The following is a 23,469-nucleotide window of genomic DNA, read 5'->3' as shown; positions in this document are numbered from 1 at the left end:
ATACTTGTTTGTTCACTTTGGGTGAACATAGATGAGAGATGGCAAGATTTGGTAGAATAGAGCTTTAAAATTCACAGATGTTATGGATTTGTGTGGTTATTTACATGTGATCTCTAAGTCTCTAGACATTGCACCTGTGTAGTTCTTCAAGCCATGAAACAATCGAGTAGCTAAAAAGTTGATCTGGTCTTTAGATTGCTGACTTCTCACACACATAACCTAATTCCTAAACTCATATGGATTTTTCTATCACTAATGTAGCTTTGCTGTTATCTACCTCACTAATGTAGGAGAACCTATAATGTAAAAAAAGTTTCTTTTTTGAAAATTTAAAATTAATCACAGGGCAAATTTTATTGAAATTTTTAAAGTTGTTAACTTGTATTAGACTTTGTATAAGGCAATGGTAGCTTGGTTCAAAACAAGGACAGTATACAAGAAAGTCTGCACAAACCTCACCAAATTTTTGAAATGGAATTTTTTTTTAATTTGAGGATTCATGAAGATCTATGGGTATACACATTGTGAATGTTGACGGTCTACTATAATTCTACTATAATTAGTTCTTATGAGTGGTTTCTACCTCATCTAAACAGAGAATACAATTTTCATTTTGAAAAATCCACTATACTATAGTAATTTATTAGCATTTATCAAGTGCCTTTGGGAAAAGGAACTTAGTGACCAAACATAATTTAACTTAAAATCATGTTAGATTCTTGTAATGAGCTTATATGATTTTCATATTAAGATAGGGTGACTTAAATATTTTGAAAGAACAGGCCGGGTATGGTGGCTCATGCTATAATCCCAGCGCTTTTGGAGGCCAAGGTGGGTGCATCACTTAAGGTCAGGAGTTCGAGGCCAACAGGGTGAAACCCCGTCTCTACTAAATATACAAAAATTAGTTGGGCGTGGTGGTGCATGCCCGTGACCCCAGCTACTCAGGAGGCTGAGGCAGGAGAATTTCTTGAACCCAGGAGGCAGATGTTGCAGTGAGAGGAAATCTTGCCACTGCACTACAACCTGGGTGACAGAGTGAGATTCTGCCTCAAAAAAAAACAAAAAACAAAAAACAAAAACAAAAAAATTTATTCCACATTTGTTTCATCTTTCCAAATGCTGTGCTTCCAAATTCAGCATTACTAAAATAATCACAATCAGCACAATCTTAGATGTTCTTAGAAGAACTGACCATTTAATACAACTATCCCAAGCAATTCTAGTTTAAATATTCATTTTGTAATAGATTTTCTGAAAAAGCAGACCAAAAGATTAAGGAACAATGAAGCCACTCTGATGACAATTTTTTAAAAAGCCACTATAAATGTCATAACAGGAGATTTCTAGCACTAAAAAGAAAAGGAAAAAGCCTTCGGGTTCCAGGTTCTTCTAAGTAGCTGAGATACTCAAGTGGAGAAGTGCTTTCCTATTGAAACTCCAACTTAAATAGCACAAACTATTCTTGGTGTAAGACAAGAATTAAATATTAGATACTGGATTGTAAGAATGGGCACAGTTTTATTTTGTTAGTAAAATGATATGTTAGAATATCTTTTAGGTTCATGATAGAATTAGATAGTTACAGATAGTTAAAGTTTCTGTGTTCTTATGGGACCAAAGACACAGCAATAAAGTAAAATAGACAAGATTACATCATGAGAGAAGAAAATAAAATGGTAAAGGAGAAAAGAAAGCAGTAGAAAAGGTGAAGGGAGCAGAAACATTTTAAGAAAACCAATAGAAATGTGGAAGGTGGGTTGATAGAAATATATAAATAGAATCCACAGAGGAAACACAAATAATCTTAAATGTAAGTAAATTTCAAAATAATTTTACTTTTTGTCTTTAATCATGTGCTGACACTGTTCTTCACTTTGTCATTCAATTTAGCTTGTATAACACTTCCAAACATCTTAAGATAAAATTCACAGCCTAAGTCTTAAATCCTATAGAGAGCTCCCATAACAATATTAATGTTCTATTTCTTTCTTGCTCTCACTTTAGTTAAGGTAGAGAAGTCAAGGGAATATATACTTAAAATCCTAATGGATTACAGAAAGAAGCAAGTGCTTGGGTAGCTAAGAAAAGCGAAAATTTGGCCTCCTAAATAGCAAAGTTCTTCCATATTTAATTTATGGAAGTTCAGTATTATATATGCAACATACATTTTCTTTCACTGCAATCTGAGAAGCAAAAGTACATTTATTAATTCCCTATTTTCTATTTATCATCCATGTTAAAGCATGATTTTTCTCTATTCATTATTGATCACATTACTACTGCAGATCCTAAGAGTTACTGATGAATGATGAAGAATGAGGGGGATTTAAAAGTATCTGTGTTGCAATCAACTAAACAGTGTTTATGCAAAAATGTTCTCCTTCCTGTGGACATTGCTTGATGTGGCTGAAAAGCCTTAAATTTTATAAACTCTCCCTTTTGTTGACCTTCCTTAATAAATCCAATGCTAATTTGATTGCTCTAGTCCCCTCTTGTCTCTTCTGCTTTTTCTTCTTGCTCTAAAAAAATGTGAATGTTACTGAGCTCCTCTTTTCAAATTACCTTTTTCAGAAATCTCCTCTACTACCATGGATTCATCTATCACTTCTGTGTTGTACCCCAAATGTTTCTCTTTAGTCTTGACCCCTCTGTCAAGCTTTCTTTCAAATTTGCTAAAAGCTAGCTATTTCTACTTTCTTGTCTTGCCATCTCCTCAAACTCAACATGTCTAAAGCTTAAGTCATCATCATGCCTACCTAAATAGTTTTTAAAGGATTATCCTTATTCCAGGTTTCTCAGAATTCCCTTCCCTGAAAATATCCTCCAAATGTTCCATTGCTATCTTCACAGACCACTGCTTTGATAATTTCACTTCCTCATCAAAAAACTTTAATAGCCCCTTCTACCCAATCTATAAAATACTGACTTCTTGGCTTGACATTTTAAGCTCTATACAATCAGCGATGTGTATTTCTAACCCCCAACCCATTCATTATTCCATTAGTATGATATCTCTAGGCTGATCAAAACAAACTACTTACACTTGCCTAACCAGATCTCAGAATTTCCTATGTCTACATCTTTGATGATATCTTTAAAAAAATTCTCCATCAAAAATTCCTTTATCTACCAAATTCCTTTTCTTTAAGCCCAACATACATGCTACCTTCTCTACAAAGTCTTCCCTGACCACTTGTAGCCTGAATTGTTAATTTTCTTTTTTAAATGCTTATTGTTCTTTCTGTTTTTCCCATTTCTACAGCACATCCACTGTGGCCAATAATGTTTTTATTTGTGCGCAACTCTGAATATCTCCTCAACTAAGTCATAAGTCCCTGAGGACATTACACATGATAAATAATCACTCAATTTATACTGAATGAATGGATGTTTTTTTTCCTCCTCCAAATCTCCTTTGCTCCACTCAGCACAATCTCCTCCTTATTCATTGTTTCAACAAGTTCATTTATTGAGCTCTATTATTCACCAAGCACTGTGCTAGGCACTAGAGAAGAGTAGGGAATTCATGATTCCTGCTGTCATATCGCTTACAGTTTAATAGAGAAGATAAACATTAAAATATAAGTTTATGTTTGGAGAGTGTGAAGTGTATATGTGGCGGGAGCCTATAGCAGGGGAAAACACTCTAGTATTCCTTAAAACACACAATTACAACAAGGGCATACTTCAAATCATTGAAATAGCTGGGAATAGTAACAAATTACGGCCAAATGCTATGATATAGAATATATATCGTAACCTTGAATTAAATACCAATTTCCTGGAGGCTAGCATAATGGTAATTATTTATTAACTCCTTATCCAAGGATTTATGGTAAGTACTTTACATAATATAATTTTTGGTCTTCACTGCAATCTTGAAAGGTTGGGTATCTTTATTCCTATTTTAGGGATGAGGAAACAGGCTCCAAAGAGATCAGGTTATTCTATCCAAAGCCCTATTAATGGCAAGGGCAGGCTTCAGATCTAAAACACATGGTTCTTTCTTCTATATGCCATGAGTAGATCATACGGTAAGTTTTCCACACAAGCATGCTCAGTAGTAATGAGCTCAATGTCCCAGACCCTCCTCCACAGGGTATCAGCCTTGAGCAGCTGGTCATGGATAGAAACATCATCATAGTTTAACAAAAATTGTATTCTATAACATTCTTTTAAATTTGCCTATTTCATGCTGCTTTTAAGAAATGTTCTTCACTGGAATGGGAAAATAAGAGCCACACAAGACATAGTCTGTTCTTGTAAACAGTATTTGAATTAAATTCTTTTTTTTATGATCAAGAAATAATGTATTAGACCTCCTGTTCATTTTTCAATACACAGAAAATATAAATAGTAAAGAATATCTTTAAAAACTTATTTCTAAATTTCTGGCATCATAATAGATCGCTCTATTTAAACCCGTATCTCAATTTTTCTGGCAATGCTGCTTTTATTTGGAATAAAATGTGGCTTAGCTTCTCTCCACTTCTTCTACATTATATTTAAAAGTAATATTGAAAAAGAAATATTCAATTTCATTCTTTATCACTACATAAATAAAATGTTATCATTTCCTAAAATACATTTTGTAATGCCTGATTCTATATCCCATATAAGTTAGTATTTTCCTCCAGAATATTTTACAAATTATAAACTTTTATAACTTATTCTTGATTTTTTACATATGATATGGAATTTCAGTATTGTTAATTAGTTTACTATAGAATTTCTGGTTTTGTCAGCTTTTGTTATTTTTAACAATTTGGAATGAAATAGTAAAGTAAAAATAATGTTAAGTTGCATTATATCAAAACATATTTCAATGTAGATTATTAAAGTAAATACATTGGTTAAATAATTTTTATGTAGCTTACATTTCTCATAAATTCAATTTATAATATTTCAAGGCATTAAACAAAACAAAGCTTCCTCAGATATACAGAATTATATTTGCGCAATGGTTTTCCATACATATGGGCTTTAATTCTTTGTTTCCAAGGCACGGTTTCTGGATGGGGCATGTTAATAAACAAATGTTTTGTAACAAAAACCAAGCAAACAAAAACATAATCCTTACTTCATAAGCTAATATCCAACAAGATATACCCAATCCTGAAAAATTAATATACCTCACTTACTTCAAAATGAAAACAAAATAAATATTTAACCATGGAATTTAAGATCTTGTTCATCAGTTAGCCCAACGTCTTTATTTTAAAGATGTTAAGTAACTTCCTCAAACTTATATAACTATTTGTGGCAGAGTCAGAATAAGACCCCCAAGTTTAATTCTCTTTTGCTTTTTACTATTCCATTCTTGAACTTCTTAAGACAGAATTATAAAAATTTTATAATTCAATTACCTATTAGAAAGGAGAACTTTATATTATATATTAACCTACAATGAAGGAAGTGATTACAATGCTAAAAACTAATATTCATCTAAGATAGCAAAGCAATGGCATTTACCTTAAATTTACGTCTCTGCTCTGCACAGCTGTTGAAGAACCACAAGTCTGTCTCATGGCTGTAAATGTAACAAGAACAATAATGCGACCAATTTTCATATCTAAACTAAATTAAGTAGATTTGTCATAGGCTAGAAAATTGAAAATGTATTTTACAAAAATTTTTTAAAATTTACAGATTATGGAAGTGTGCATGTGTGTATGTGCATGTTGGCATTTGTGTGTGTGTGGGGTGATGTGTTAACTTACTCTTTCTAAACTGAAAATTAGTTTCATGAAATTGAAAGGATTAAGTATTATTCTTTTTGGCTAACTTTCCTCATTATGGATCACTATGAACATATCAAGTCTAGGTAGTGCTAGGAGTAGATTTAAATAAATAAAACAAATTAAAGTGAGAAGCTGTCTTTGGCTGTTATTATTAGGATATGTTTTCTGGGATACACAGTAAGAATGTAAAGCAGAAACATCTGGTAATGCTTAAGTTAATATTGGCTCCCATTTGCATCACAATCTTTATATATTATTCATCAATATGCCATTAATCAATGTACTTGCTGATTGCACCTATTCAATTGGTGTTTCATGTAATGAGATTATGTAAACATGTTTCAAATACATATATTCAGATATCTATACATGAAAGTGAAATCACTACTACAATTGGCACTCAAGCTTGTCAGATGTGATGTTTTCTTCTTTCCATTTTGCATTAGACATGCTAATATCTATGCCATCCGTAGCACAAAATCCTGAACAAATGTAAATGAAAAATAATAGTAGATAAATACTAGTCTACTAAAAATAGACTCTGTACCATGACACACTTCAAATCTGGCCACCACTTCTTAACAGAGAAAAGAAATTCAGGTGAATGTTAACAAGCAACTGAATATTGTTCTTGTGACTTGAGCCATCAAAACAGGTTTTGAAATCTGTATTTTCTTTCAAACTTTATAAAATAGTTCTCTATCAAAACTATACTTCAAAATAAAAAATACAAAGTATCTCTTTTGGTCCTCTAAAGATGTTATGCCTGACATATTAAGAACCATCATAATCGATTAATACCAAATATCTTGCCTTGCACCTACAGATTTTGAAACATTTTCAATTATCCTTTTGAAATGTAAAGATAATACACTAAATCTATTATGAATGTTTGGTTAAACACTTGGTTAAGTAGAAAAAGATATAAATTTTGAGAGAATTATATAAGAAAACTTTTAAAATGTTAATTTCATATCAAATTATTGAAAATTTTAATGAAAACATCGTACCCTTTTTAAAAACATAAGTGGCAAATAGTGCAACTCATGCTAAATAATATTTGAAGATACAAGGATAAGCATTACCTAATATTCCTGTTTGACAACAGATGTGTAAGCTAGTATCAAATGCTGTTAAGCTTTTATTAGAGTTTTAATACAATCCCAGCGTGTCTCCAGTTGCTAAGCTTATCAAGTCCTATGAAATACTAAAAATGAAGGCTCACATTTTATTAATTGCAGTGTATATTTTGGTGAATAAGTCTCATTCAATATCCCTAAATTCTCATTCATAAAACTCAACTTCTCATTCCTATGATATTTTGGCATGAGATCTCATTAAAATTACAAACTAATACTGAAATGCTAGTTTTACAGTCTAAACAATGGAGATAAATTCAGATTAATATGCATCACAAAATGAAAAACAAGTGACACAATGAAAGTCTTTGTAATCATGGTCAGCAACTGCAATTGTTAAAAGGTATTTATAATAGTTATAATCATTCTTTTATGCTAAAACAACAAAACTGGACACTTCTGCTCAAAATTTTACTTATGCATTGATAAACAAACAACAATTTCTTATTTTAGAGCCATTAATATTCCCACATTCTATTGTGGGTATTTTGTAAGGAAAAGTACGTATATTTTAGTCCAAGTATCAAATCTTGCCTTTCAATGCAACAACAACAACAAAAAAAAAAAAAAAAAAGAAAAGAAAAACTAAAGCCCAGCCATTCTTTCCAGAGATACCCTGGTAACCAGCAATATAGAAACTTCTACTGGACTTAGCTTTGGAGAGGAAGAAGCAACTGCGAATTCCTCTATTTTGTCAAGAAATATGATAAAATAGAATTAGGAAAATATATAGTGTTTTTTAGACACTCAAAACAGTAACTTCATTCCTATCTTTTGCTTATGTTGCCAGCATCTAATTCTCCTTTTCTATTCCAACAAGAAAGCAAAATTCCCACTCTGAAGCCATAGTGAGGATAAACATTTCATTTGCTATCTTCTGTGACTTCTATGTAAATTTTTCTCTGTCATGTAAATGCATGAAGAGACTCTCATGGAATCAGATAACTCCATGGAAATACTACACCTACGCTCCCATTATAAATTGGGGAAGAATATGATGGTGAGGAAAGTGACACAGAATTATTCATTAGTTAAAACAAAGGAATGTGAAGTTGCTTTTAAAAGAGAAAAAAAAACTGAAAAGAATCTTAAACTCAGGGTGATTAAATAAAACTTTCATTTCCAGTCATGGCAGACATCTGTACTCTGTTGAAACATCCCTTATCCCCAAGTCCCTCTTCTTCTCACCCACCCTCCACAGATGACTTTGTTCCCAGGAAAATCGGTTCTTATCTCAAATTTGTTTAGGGACCATACATTTTATCCAGTTTTTAGGTAATAACTAATTTTTGGATTGTATAGATCAGTAGCTTATAATTCTCTCTTATACAAACTAAGCTCCAGAAGGCCATCATGTAAGACTTAGTTACTAACATCTGTAAGTACACCTGAAAATAAAAACAGACAGCTGGGCCATAAAAAATTGTTTTTGTTTTTTTTTTTTGTTAAAGCCACAAGAGATGTTAAAAAACTAAATTTGCCTTATTAGACATGTATATAACACATGATTCAGGAAAAAGCATTACTTATCTTTCAACAGAGCTGGTGAACACTTTGAGAGATGTTTTATGCAATTCCAGAATTTACCTTCCAAACAGTCAAAAAATATAACTCAAAAATGTTCCCCCCCACCCAAGAAAATGTCCCACATATTTTGGTTAAGAAGACTGCATAAAACAAGGATTATATTATGTAACAAAAGTTACTTTAAAAGACATACATACTATCAATTTCACAGGACAAACATAGTGAGTAAGGACAACAAACTCCAGAATGTGTTTTTATAACTGTAGCAACAGCAATAACTCCTTGGCAAACTCAAACAGTTTTTTTGGCAATCCTCGAAGTTTTCTGCATTTGTCACTTGGATACAACTGCGGAAGGGTTGTCTAAGACTTCTTTGTTTCCTTCCACACCATTTTACTATAACTTTGCTTTTAAGAAAAAAATTTTACATTTCAACCTATGTATGAATAAAATCCCACAAGGGGGTTTTATGCAAAATTCTTTATGCCTATGTACACCAAATATGGTTCCTATGTATTTTTTGCAAGGAGTTACCTTGTAAACTTTTAAAATGTATGCCAATAGAATATTATTTTTTTCTCCTTTAAGAAGATAAAATGAATTCTCTTTATGAATTAAAATTACCTACATATGCAAATGTAATAATTTCCTGTATATATACAACTGGGTCTGCACATCTGTTATCATTATGAACATCTTTTAAAATAAGACCCCAAGGACAGGAGTGCTTTACTAACCTGCAGTGGTCTCTGTTTATCACTGCTCTTAGGAGATTTCAATCCACTTGTTTGCTGCTGTAAAAGAAGTTGTCTTGCCGCCTGGAGAGCCTAGAAGTAAAAATGAAACCGTATCTAAATATTTTGTTGAAAGTTAAGTTATCAATTATCTCTTGGTTAATAGTAAAAGGCTTCAATGTACAAGAACTCCCATATTCCTTTCTAGAGAGAATCATTGTTGTTTATCTTCTAATATGAAAAAAATTGCCAAACACACATATTTAACTTTTTACTCCAAATCACAGAGAAACATGCAATCCTACAGGAAATAAAGTTAATTTGTTTAAAGTGCTTAAAGAGGATAAAAACCATAAACTGCATCAATAACCTCATTTCCACAAGGAACTTGTCTTTGAGTGTTAACTAAAATGCCCACTCCCTTTTAAATTATCATTCAATTTGCATTTTCATATTACAATTTTGAGGCAAAAGCAGTAGACTTCAAGTGTTACCGGAAGCTGTAATTAAATTTGACAAATCAACATCAGATTATCTTGAAAGTGAATTAATAAGGATTTTCACTAAAGATTAAAAACACTTTTTTTGTACTTACAATTCAAAGGGAAACCTCTCCTTTGACAAAATAAAGTGCAGTTTTAATGCCAAATAAAATTGAGTGGTTTTCATTTGCATTCTTAGCAAAATCAGAGAACAAAGAAATTACCACTCAACCAATCAGGTTTGTTTCTATGTGTGACAGAATACCAATCAAAATAGAAGATGTTTTCATTTATTTTTATGTTTTCTTTCCCACTTAGGAAAATAAAACTTAACATAAGAAATTAATGTAAGCATTTCATTTACTGGAGGAGGAACAGTTCAGTAAATGTACTATATAAACTTAACATATAAAAGCTAGTGCCATAGACCAAAATGCATAGTAAATTCTTCTAAAGGTAGGAGTATACACTAATTAACAAAAACTTTTAAGAGTCTCTTAAAAAATTCATTTTCTCTCTCAACAACTGAGTTCAATGAACACTAATGATGACATTTTTCAACACATAAAACTAAACTAAATCATTGGCCTAATATGTTATTTACTGTTTTTGAATACAAGATAAATTTTTCACAATGAGAAAACATTATTGGATTAATATTTCTATATAATAATTAAGAATTTCAGCTGATAAAAAGTACAATTTTGATTGTAATCAATGATCTGGTTTTTAAGAGAGTTTCTAGTATCCATGACAACAGTTGCTTTGACAAGATGTGCATATGGCATTACACTGCCAGCTGGTGTGAACAATGTTTGAACTACTGCATTGAGATGCTGAGCAAACAGAAAAAGTTGCCACGTCTTAACCCTCAGGGAAGGCAGTCATCCCCTGATCAATTATGAAAAGACAGAGAGGGCTGCTACAGTCTGGCTCCAAGCAAGTTTTCTGAGAAGGCAGGCAGACATAGAAACCAAAGTAAACAAACTGAATGCACTAGCACCATCTCCTAACAACATTGATTTGTCTTCCGATAGCAGGATCTGGCATAGTTTGTAAAGCACACTTTTTACATTTGGAGACACACTCACTCACGATAATCATCTTTGTTGTTGTTTTTTAACTTTTCAAGTAATTACAAATTAACCTAAATATTTCTAAGGATGGCACATTCCAGTGAACTCAGGCTATTTATTATAGAGCTCAGTTTGAAAATACAAACAAAAAAATCTGTAATTACTTTATTATCACAAGGCTCACTATTTGAAACTTTTTATTCAATATTCTAAATAATATATCTTTCCTCTTTTAATTGTAACTTATAAAGTGACTACAAATGATAATTTTCCAAATGGAAATTACAATAGGTGTTCCAGGCTGTGTCTCTGAAATTCTCAAAATAAAAAATGCATTCGATTATTTTTCCAGTTAATGCCTAATTGTTTTCATGTAGTTTTTTTTCTTTTCGAGTTGATGAGTTTATTTTGTATACCTGTTGCCTTAATTTATATTAAATTATGTAGTTATCTATTATTCTTTAAAAAATTTATTGAACACTGTTTAGGATCTTAGAATCATGAATGACAAGGACTAACAGCTATCTTGAAAATCATCTAATCTGACCTCCTTATTCTAGCACATAAGAAAAATGAAACATAGAATAGTCAGTTGCTTTGTTCAAGATCACAAAGCAATTTATGAATGCTTTGTTCAAGGTCTGCTGGCTTCCAGGCCTGAGTGTATTCCAGTGTGCCATACTGTTTCTGTTCTGTCAAAGGAATCATTAGTAGGCAATGAGTAAGACTCTAGTAAAGGAGAATATATGACATTATAATGAGTTATTCTTCACTAGTAAAGAGAGCATATTCAGTTTTCAGACTTTACATAGGAAACAACAATATAACCTTTTTGTTTTGAATCTGTAAATGAATAGAACAACTATCACAGAATATATACTGTTTTAATGGCTACTGCCCCCATCATCCTTAACTCGGATTTCATTTTATATTAATACCTCCCTTATGCCTGATGGAACTCTAAACTTTTGTAACATCCTGAGTATCTGATCAATTATTACTATAGAACTGCAAAATTCTAGAGCTGGACAAGGCCTTAGAAACTGTCTAGACTACCTTTCTCAAACAAGTAACTGAAGAAACAATACTAGGATAAGTTGATTGAAGTCACAAAGCAGTAGCAGAACCTGGTCAAAAACTCTGGCTCTTCTCTCCCAAGCTCAGGACCCCATCCATTTTACCAACCTGCGTTATATTCATTCAACATAACCCATGTAATCAATGGAATATGTCAATGCTACGTAATGTCTGTAGATAAACACTAGAAAATTAAATATATTACAAGTTTTGCTCATCAAAGTATCACTAGTCAAAAGCATACACCTACGCTGTTAGTAAAAGAGTAATAATAGTAATGAAATATCACAAGATAGCTGGCTAAAAAATGCTTCTACTTTAAAGTATTTTGGTTTTCATATGCATTATCTCCAAAATAGCTGAGGATCATCTTTTAATACAAACTCTTAGAAAAAATAACTTCTTTCCTATTTCAACATTCTTTTGGTAGAGTAGAGACTGCTATAGTAAACATAAGAGGTGGGAGAACAAAAAACAATTCTAGGAGATCAGGAATGATTTAAAACTCATAAGCAGAAAGCTCCGGCAGTTTGCATTCTCACTGCATGCATCATATGACATTTTTATTTCCAGTATTCCGGATAACACTTTAGGACTGAATTTCAATAAACAATTGCTCAGAGACATTTAGTTCATCTTTGCAATTTATTATTATAGCTACTCAAAAAATGAAAGATTATTAGATAAAACACTTTCATCAATATAAAATGTTAGGTGTCAAATGACACAAATATTAATTTAAAAATCACTTGACACTTCTATCAATACAAACAAAATATTAAATCCAGGGCCATTCATAAAGTTCTCTGTGCCATCTAGTCATTTAGATGGTCACCCTCCCCCACAAAAATTAATTTTGAACAAAAGCAAAAGTTGTTTACAAAATCTCCTTTCACAATGATTGAGTCTGTTTCCAATGTATCAGAAACAAGAAAGAGATTTCAAAGGCAGCCAAACCATATCTAGTTTCCAAAAACACATTTGTTTTTAATTAGGGGTGCACATTACTTAATGAAGTTATCCTATTTTAGGAAACCTAAAGAAAATTAAGATAAGACATCTTAAAATTTGAAATCAGGTTAAATTTAAAAATTTGAAAAAAGAAATAATCTTTATAAGAGATTAAAGGTAAACATTTTGTTAGGCTGCAGAGATGTGGGAATGCACATTTTTCATAATTGAGTGCATTTTTTCTCTAAAATACTTACTGAAAACATCATTCCTAACTCTTACTGTGCAATTTTAACTAAATTTTTGTAAGAAAAGCAAAGTTCAAGCATACTTCTTCACTAGTAGTAATTTTATGCTAGTTATGAACCTCACAGAATAATTCTAATGAGTAGGTCATTGTGTAATTAACTAAGGATGAAAATGCTTTGTAACCTGCCAGATAAATACTTTTTTCCACTGAAGAACACTGAAAACTTTCACCAAATATAAAATTATTTGAGAATAGTTTAGAAATACCCAGTAAAACAAAAAAAATGTTGAGTATGCTAAGGTTTATAAATAACTTTTTTTTTCAAAGTAAATATATGTATATTAGGGGAAAAAACAGACATCAGTCATATATCTCCCCATAAAAATAGGAATGCTTAACCTATCAGCCTGTTGCATTTGAGACATTAAAATGAAAAATGACATCTACGCCCATTAATATCTTCAATGTATAAACAGCACAGCGTGACACATTCTTGAGAGCTGAAGGCTACAAAATCTCTCTGAAACATAAATAACAAAGCACTCAGAAGCATATTTGATGTTGATATTCATCTCTGAGAAAAACACTGTTGCCTAGGCTTCTTATGAAAATAGATGCAGCCCAAATGGATCTCCTGTAATTGGTTTCAGATAGCGAGGTCAGAAGAAATATGATACAAGAAACGATTATGTGGAACAGGCGAAACAAGAATGTTTACACAGTCACTCCCTAGTTATACTGACAAGGGGTGTATACTTTGCAGATAACCAGAACCAAAAAAAAATTGCCAGCAGGACATCCAGATATTTGCTCCTCATATTCATATAGTTTAACCTTTAACACATTGTGTCTTCAACATGTTACTTTGAATACGAAACATAAAATAAGTTTTCAAACAGAGTTTAATTTTCTAATTATTTTCCCAAGTGTGGTTGATAAAAAGTATATTCAGATCCTTCCAGAAAGGATATAAATTCGTATTCTGTTTGGCTTTTCTTCATATTATGTTCCCAATAAAGAGAATATACTGATACATGTAATCCGAAGTCTCATAATCTTATTTAATAGAAGAAAATGAATCATCTAATTGGCATAACCTATTTTCAAATAGCAATCTATCAGAGTGAAATTATGCATCTGTAGCTATTGACCTTTTATTTTTTCATGCCTGATACATAATTAGACTGTTTGTTTTAAAAGCTAATTATTAAAGAATATTTTTAAAATGATATTTTTACAGTATATGTTACATAAAGTTAGAAAATTAATGTGTGGTTATATTATATTTATACTGTACATCACTATGGAGGCCAAATTGAGATACTAAGACTACTTATTGTATAATAATTATAAAATAATACTACACTATAATAAGAGTACTTTAATAAGAGTAATTACTTACAAAGCATCCTATTTACCAATCAAATATCTTATGATGTAGAGCCAAAGGAGAGACAATCAGGGTATTGAATGTGTGATGGAATGGATCCTCAAGTCATCCTCAGAAGTGAGAATAAATTCTTCAAGGTTCAAGTCCAAACCCAATATTCAGTATATTTCATTATGGCTCCAAACCCCCAGATGACCTCAGAAATTCTATGAAATAAGCCTGTGAGTTAACAGTAACTAACATCTAAGACAGATTTTGTTTTTTTCAGCTGTAGAATGAGTTTAAAAGGGAGAACACATTCTCTTCCTCAGAGTCAGCATTCTATAAGGTGCAGTACATCAAGTAGCCTGATATTCCTAGCTCTATGTTCTTCACTATTCTATTGCTAATGGTAATAAATTGCTAATGTAATATCCTAATATTACCTACAATAATTTTAAATACATATTAATGAATTCTGTCCAACTTTAAAATTCTAAGGAATGAAAGGTAAAGATAAATTAGGACTGATTTTACTAAAATTATTGCTTTTACAACTTCTGTTTATCATGGGACATGTTCCAGTAACTATAATAGTTTTTGTGCATTCTTTTGATTATTTATCTTTCTGCTATAAAACATTTTATTATTTTCCCAAATAGATTTTAGATTTACTTTTTGTTTTACACATACCTTAGCAGGGTTTTTTTTCATTATGAGACCAATATCATCTTTTGTTTGGATATGTATTGAAGACTCATTACTGCTATATTGCTATGATTTCAACCAGTATATCAGATATTAACTGAAAAATACATGCTACTAAATTATACTACAATATGTAAATGTAAACTATTATTTGAATCCTCTGTTCTGCACATGCTCTTCAACTTAAAAGTAAGACTGTAGGAGAAGTAGCATTTGGGAAAACATTTGGAAGAATAAAATACATAAAAGTGTTTGTCCTTAAAAATGTTTGTGACTATATCCCACATACCTAGCAAAGAACAAAGCACTGCACACTTGTGGAGATAGAAGGGGTGATATGACATTGTTTCTATCTTCAAAACTTATTGTTTAATAAGAAAGATCTAGTTGAATGTCAAAAGGCCATAGACAATGTTTTAAAAATGCTTCAGGAGTTCATAAGTAAAAGAAATTATTTTTTGTTGAGAAGCTCATTGAAATTTTTATGGAGGATATAATATTTGGGCTGGAGTTACATGAGAATCATTTCGTGGAGATGACAGAAGGCCATGCCAAGTAGGAACAAAGAAAATGTGAGATTATATATAGTGAAAAGAAAATAATTGATCTTGGATAGAGCATACGCTTAGTCTAGGAACTAGTAAAACATGGTGAGAAGATTGTTTGGGGCTAATTATTGGATAAACTAAACAATAAATGACAAAGAGTCTTCATGTTATATAGCAGGTAAGAACAAATTTTGCTGAAATCTGGCAATAAAATAAGCCTGGCCCAGGACAATACTGAAGTCATGTTGTAAAGGATAGATAAGGGATGAAGAGAGTGAGACAAGACAGAGGTATAAAGACTTGTAAAAACGTACGTGCAACTGTCCAAATAAGAGATAAGAATAACATGAATCATGTTAGTTCAAAACAATAATCATGAGAGGTACTGTCAAAGAAGAGCTGGTACAACTTAGTAAATGGGTATGAGGTAAAGGCTAGGAGGAGTCAGTGATGACTCCAAAATTGTAAGTCAAAAGAAACTGAAAGAACAGCTGTGCCACTACTAAAAGGGAGGAAATTAGATTATAAAACGCAGGCTTTGGAGAGAAGATTATGCTGTTTGCCTGATGGCAGAATAATCAAGAGAAGATTTCTTTAGCAGACAGTAAATATAATGCAGAGCTCTAGGTTGAGGGTGATCAGAGTGATCCCACTGACAACAGATTTCCAAAAGTAAGACATAGATGAATAGTTAAGGCAAAGGGAGTTTATTAGATTGTTGGTAAAGACACCACAGAGAGAGGAAGAGTCAAGACCCCAAACTGCAGAATACTTTCTTGAGAGGAGATGAGGAAATAGTGAAAAGGAAGACAATGAATTGTGAGGAGGGCACAGTAATAGAAGTCCAAAAGACTTCTGGAAAAGGTTAAACAAAGAATTACCACATGATCCATTAATTCCACCCAAGGTACAATATATACCCAAGAGAAAAAAAAACTTACATTCCCACAAAAAGTTGTACATAATTGTTCATATCAACATCATGCATAATAGCAAAAGATGTAAACAACCCAAATTCCCTTCAACTCATGAATAGATAAAATATGGTATATTTATTTAATAGAATATTTGTCCATAAAAGTGAATGGAGTATTGATACCTGCTACAACATGGATAAACCTTGAAAACATTATGCTAAATAAAAAAAGTCAGTAACAAAAATCATATACTGTATCGTTCCATTTGTATAATATGCCTGGAATAGATATACCTAAAGAGACAAAAAAAAAAAAAATGGATTAGTGGTTACAAGGGCCTAGACGTAAGATAGAATGGAAAGTGACTGCTAATGAGAATGGGGTTTCTTTTTAGGGTGATGAGAATGTTCTGGAATTAAACAGTGGTGATAGTTGAACAACCTAGTGAATATGCTAAAAACTCCCTGAATTGTATACATTAAAAGGGTAGGTTTTGTGATACATAAATTATATCTCAATAAAGCTGTTATATATTTTAAAATTGTGAGAGGACAGGATGAATGATACTATCTTCAAACATCAAAAACTCAAAAAGGTCAAGATTTGTTGAAAAGTTCATGTTGATCTGATGATTTGTATGTGACCTATCAGATATCAGTTCCTATAGAGTACTGAAGTAGAAGTAGTTTGCAGAGAGTTACTAGGGAATTAATGGGGAAAACCATAGCCATGAGTGCAAACAATTCTTTTGATTAGCTCTGTGAAGACTAAAATAAAAGAGAGTTACAGTTTGAGGGGTTTTGTTTGTTGTGGTTTTTTTTTTTTTTTTTTTTTTTTTTGAGACAGAGTCTCACCCTGTCGCCCAGACTGGAGTGCAATGGCGCATCTCAGCCCACTGCAACCTCTGCCTCCTGGGTTCAAGTGATTCTCCTGCCTCAGCCTCCCGAGTATGTGGGATTACAGGCGCGTGCCTCCATGCCCAGCTAATTTTTGTATTTTTAGTAGAGACATAGTTTCGCCACGTTGGCCAGGCTGATCTCGAATTCCTGACCTCGTGATCCACCCGTCTTGGCCTCCCAAAGTTCTGGGATTACAGGCGTGAGCCACTGCGCCCGGCCCGTTTTTTTTTTTTTTTTTTTTTTTTTTTTTTTTTAATAAAGAAACATAATAATGAGCTTAATAAATATTTTTAAAAAACTTTTTGTTTGTTTTTGAGATGAAATTTCACTCTTGTTGTCCAGGCTGGAGTGCAATGGTGTGATCTTGGCTCACTGCAACCTCTGCCTCCCAGGTTCAAGCGATTCTCCTGCCTCAGCCTCCCAAGTAGCTGTGATTAGAGGTGCCTGCTACCACGCCCAGATAATTTTTGTATTTTTAGTAGAGATGGGATTTCAACACATTGCTCAGGCTGGTCTGAAACTCCTGACCTCAAGTGATCTGCCCATCTCAGCCTCCCAAAGTGCTGGGATTACAGGCATGGGCCACCACACCTGGCCAAAAAACATAAGTTTTAATAAGAAAATTGAGCAAGTCCCTAGAATATGGGAAAGTACTAAATTAAGGAGCAGCAGCAGGTAGGTGATAGACTTATGGGGAGGAGACAGGCTGAAGAGATGGGAGGACAGGTGACTTCGACATGCAGAGGTAGGAAATGGAAAGAGCTCACAGTGGATGGTCTCAACTAATTCAGAAAATAAAGAGGTGTGGTTATCTTTTGAGAATGAGAGAGAGATTGGAATTTCAGAAGAAACAAAAGTGGGAAGCTTTTCTATCACTGTTCTGAGAAATATAGCTGATAGGTAAAAAGTGGTATTTAAACTGCTGTTAGAATATAAAATGTGCTTCCACATACACTGATGACATATAAATATATCGGTATTTTCTTCTGGAATATTGCCTCCAGGACTAAATGAAGAACTACTTACTTTTCTACTGCTCTAATTTAATACAGCTAGTAATACTTAACTTCACATGTAAGTGATTTGTGAAGCCAGAGAGGATAATGTACTTAAAAGTATTTTAAAAGCTAAAGTATAAAGTAGTATTATTCCAGGCGAAGACTTTTGAAATTCGGGTTCCTCCAGTGGGTATCAGTTCTTCTAGGTATATGATGCTTGGAAATATATAATACTAGTCATTTGAAACTAACTCCTGATTACTAGCTTTAGTGGGTTTGCTAAAAAGGTATGTACATTTTGACTAATGGGTCTAGCATAGTGTAAATCCTGAAAGTTTACCTCAGTATGCATTTAGTTCTGCAATCTGCCCAAGTTAGATAATGTGCCATTGGATAGAAAGAGTATCTTAATAGAGTCATGTTCTATGATATTTTGAAAAGTTGTATTTTAATCTCCTCTAGGACTTTAAGGGGAGGGATATATAATTTCATGAATGTATTGTGAGATACAACCCCTACTCTCCCATCCTATATCACCACATCTGAATGAATATGCACATATACAGTACACCCAATGTATAGGGTCACTTGCACAAAAGAATCTTTTAGTATGGTAGGAAAGATAAAATATATTCAATTTAATTACGTTGCAATGTAGAAATGTACTGTAAGCCATTAAAAGGTATTACAAAAAGTGACTATAAGGGTTCAGTAAAAACAAAGTAAAGTAAAAAGAAAAGAAAAATTAATGATTAAATGCTCATGATATGCCAGTTATAATTCTAAATTTAATCCTCAAAACACCCTCTTTTTATCACAGATGTATAAACTGAGACTCAGCATAGTTAGGTTATATGTCCAAGCTTTTTCACCAGAGCCTTGGAGTGGCATAAGAGATCTGAACAACTATCTGGCTGACTCTGAAGCTCATTCTCTTTCTACAAGGGGTAGTCAGGAAAATTATATAACTGAAGGGACTTTTATACAGTAAAAGACTCAAATAAAGAGCTGTTCAGGGTATAAAGAGAACAAAACAAATTCTGAGTTATTAACAGCATTGCTAGTTATGCCAACTAGAACAACATAAATAATTCCAAGCAAATTCTTTTTCTTTTTCTTTATTTTTTATGAAGATAAATAAGACATACAAGCTTATATTGTAAAGGAATTTTACTCCCCTTAAAAAAGTGTCTCTGAAATTATTAAGCACTAGATTTAGGATGTTCACTACAGAAAAAAAGGCCAATATTAAAGATGAAAAATTTTTAATAATAATCTTCTTCTGCCATACCAAATACAAAACGTTATCATCTATAAATAAAGCATTAAACAATATGTACTATTTTCTAATGAAGTTAAAAGTATAGTTGCCAGATAAAATAGAAGATTCCCAGTTAAATTTGAATTTACTTCTATTTTTACTTGTTAAACCTGACAACTCTAGTTAGAAAAAGTAAGCATTTCAGAATATGTAACCAAGGTAACAAGATTGTTTACACCAAGTTGCTCACTTAAACATAAATATACTATTCATTTCATCAGTGGAAATGTTTTTTAGTCCTCATAAGAGTAATAAACCCATCTTATCTATATTTGACAGGTTAGCTAGGAGAGTGACTTGAGGGCTTAGGCTGCGTTTCTGTGAGAAGGAACGCTCACGAGGTTATTAATGGATAGCAAAAGGATGAGATGGACCACTCCAAACGAAGAGTGAGTGAACATGTTTTTGCAAAAAGACAGTCGAAGAAAAGCAGAGGAAGAAAAGCAGAGGAAAAGTTTCAGAGTTCACATTCTAGCTTTCTGCAATTGGAGGCACAGAAGAGAAAAAAACAAAACTTCGGTTCTCTATTCACCTTCCTTTCAGAAATGATGAGGATCAGTAGCCAGAAACCCCAAGACAAAGATTATGACCCTGCATGGTACCAAGGCAAGGAAATGCTACCGCAGATCTACAGGAAAGAGGCTTGAGGCAGATAGCCTCTGCATGTGTCACCGAGGCTGGATCCAGGGGAGGAAAGGGATGGTGAGGGCAAAACCATTTGAGAAGAGAGAGGCCTTGGTTAGTGCAGGTGCATAAACAGTGAGCTCTGAACATCTAAAAGAGAGACCCTAAAGCTAATATTAGAATATTCTTAGAAACAAAATGACAGAGATGCCGAGGAGGCATCAGAAAATTCAAGTTCTAATCCCAGCATCATTCTGAGTTTCTGTATGATCTCATCCCTATCACTGATGATCTCTGAATAAATTCCTTCTTCCCAGTTTACAATTTACAAATTTTACAGGGTAACGTAAATTGTGAAACACAAAGCTCATTGAAGATAAGAAATGTTAGCCACAAAGAACCAATTACTGATGAAATATTATAATAATTTGAAAATACTATTAAAAGAATGAAATAAATGAAAGAAGAAATGCATTTATATTTAGATCATATAATTTATTTTTATTTATATAAATATAAAATTTTTGAAATTTATGTTTGTAAGTTAAAGTATGAAGCATATATATGCCTGTGTAACATTTTGAAGCCAATTCACAAAGATACATTTTACAGATCTTGGGCAAACTCACCTGAGGGAGAAATCTGTTTTCTATTCTAGCCATTAAGAAATTTAGGTTAGATTATCTTTAGCATATTATGTGGTAAATTAGAGTTATGAACATTATAATGTGATACGAGTGTTCTTTTCAATAAAATAAGATATAAACTAATGGTGAAAATAATCATTCCTTAATAATTTTGTAACTACATCCATGTAAATTTTATGGTGTCCTTTGGACTTAAGCCCTAAAAATCTTGTCAAGTGTCCTGTAACCTCAAAGAGGTTAAAACATATTTCTGATTTCAAAATTATTTCTTATATTGAATTATCTACAATATGATTGTAGAAAATATGTATATAAATAAAAATGTACAAATATCCACTTAGAAAATGGTTGCCTGTTGGTAGCTACCAGCAGTTTAAGAGCCAGTAGCTGGAAGACCAAGGAAGGATTCTTGCTTGTAGGAAATGACTTGCTAGGGAACGAAGTTCTTAAAGGTGAATATCCCACTGCTGTTTTGTTTTCACTTACTTCCATTACCACAGTGAAACTCAGGCTGGTAGAAAAAACAAGTTTCTCCCTCATCCATTTTTTTTTTTTAACAAGCTTTTGTCAGTGGCCCACTTGTTGAAGACACATATAAAATCCCAAACCAGGAAGCAAACCTCTTCATTTTGCATTAGCACAAGAAGCACAAGAAGCATTTCTATTGAAGAACCTACCTCACCTAACCTAAGAAATCTTACTTCTTAGGAGAACACATTCAATTTCCCTTAACATCTACTATTGTAAACTTTCTAAGGGCTGGAAATGTTTCTAAATCATCTTTTATAACCCCAAGAATGCACAGCATAGTAGCTGGCACCTAGTCATTTAAAAGACATTTAATTGAAAAGTATGTTTCTTTAGATATTTTTAAACTTGTAAAATGCATGCATATTTTAGCTGGTTCCAGATATCTGAGATGCAAATGGTACACTAAGTAAAGAAAGTAGCATTCCCTCCAGGAACCATGACACTGCCTTGCACACAGTAGCTCCTTTACAGACCTTTACACTAATGACTCTAGAGGACCAACTAGTGATCTAAAATAACACTGAAATTAGCATAATATTTCTTTTCCTTTATCAAGTTAAATTAAAATATTTTTACCCATGACTTTACCACAATATATTCTTTACCTCTTTCATTATTTTTTTCAGTGAAGATCCAAAAAATTACTATTGGTTGTCACAAAAGCGTTATCTCACTGTCTCCAGTTAGAATCCTTCAATTATTTTAGGCAGATTGTTTAAGTATAAAAAGAAATCATTCTCTAAACGGCACCCCTACCCTTTTTTTTTTTTGAGACAGTGTCCTGCTGTTTTGCCCAGGCTGGAGTACAGTGGTAGACTCAGAGTCCACTGTAACCTAGAACTCCTGGGCTCATGCAAGCTTCCTGCTTCAGGCTCTTGAATAGCTAGGACTAGAGGCATGCTACCATACCCAGTTGTTTTGTTTGTTTGTTTTTGGTAGAGTTGGGGTCTCACTCTAATCTCCCTTTTAAGCATGGGTCTAGAAAAAGGATCTACACATAATGGATTTTTTGTTATTCAGTTTACGAATTTATTTACATAAAAATCCAAGTAGTGTTCATGCTTTTTCAGACTCAATTATCCATGAAATTAGAATTCTATTAAAATCTTTTAAATATTTACTAATATCCATGTACATCTATCTTTAGTACTCTATGTAAAATAATCACTTATTTAGGCAAACACCATACAGTTCTTTTGCAATAAAAATAGAAACAAATTTCAAATTCACCAAAGCACACCATTATTTCCAGTCTTTAGAAAGCTCAATTTTCTTTAATACAATCCTCTTCTGACAGATATTTAGACTTTTCCCATTTTTGTAATTTTAAATAATATTGCAATGAACTTCCTTATAAGACAGCCTTGTAATTATCTCCCAAAAGTTTAATTGTTGGGTCAAATCATAGTCAGATATTAGATTTTGATACACATTATCATAATGCCTTTTCAAAATGATTATAGTCATTTGCAATCCCACCTCACTGTATGGAATGCCCATTCCACCATACTCCATAGTATACATTATCATTCTTTTTTTAGTATTTTCTAAACTAACAGGCAAAAATATTTTACCTTGCTTTGCCTCCTTTATTAGAAATTGATGTTTTAAAAAACATATCTAATATCTGTCTATCTATCTATCTACCTACCTACCTATGTTTGTATTTTCACTTAGAATTAGTGAATTGAATGGGCCATTGTACCAGATATTTCACTCATTCATTTAACTAATATTTATTTTCTAACTCCTTTATTAAGTCTATCAAATTAATATTTATTAATGTAACTTTTTGTTAGATACTAGAGATAAAAATGTAGACAAACAGGCAATGTTCCCTACTCTGAGTTTGCAAAAAATTACTTGATAGTGTTGCTTTTAAGTCTTTTTGTTTTTTCATTATGTTACATACTATACGACATACATC

The 23,469-nt window shown here is 32.4% G+C and overlaps 1 protein-coding gene across 21 annotated transcripts in view; it reads right to left on the bottom strand.

The window, feature by feature from the left end:
* FOXP2 (forkhead box P2) overlaps window positions 1–23,469 on the bottom strand; it is a 604,165-nt gene that overhangs the window by 149,370 nt on the left and 431,326 nt on the right. For 16 of the 21 annotated variants that reach the window (XM_063813769.1, XM_054687043.2, XM_054687049.2 and 13 more), the window contains one exon: window positions 9,148–9,237. In XM_063813769.1, the coding sequence (XP_063669839.1) occupies window positions 9,148–9,237 (90 nt within the window). Of the gene's footprint in view, window positions 1–5,475; window positions 5,534–9,147; window positions 9,238–23,469 lie in introns of all 21 variants that reach the window. The other 5 variants (XM_063813772.1, XM_063813773.1, XM_063813775.1 and 2 more) reach the window with 1 other exon arrangement.

This window comes from Pan troglodytes, chromosome 6 (assembly GCF_028858775.2).
Source record: "Pan troglodytes isolate AG18354 chromosome 6, NHGRI_mPanTro3-v2.0_pri, whole genome shotgun sequence".
Classification (NCBI taxonomy): domain Eukaryota; kingdom Metazoa; phylum Chordata; class Mammalia; order Primates; family Hominidae; genus Pan; species Pan troglodytes.
The sequence above is the reverse complement of the archived record's forward strand: the minus strand, read 5'-3'. Positions and strand labels throughout refer to the sequence as shown.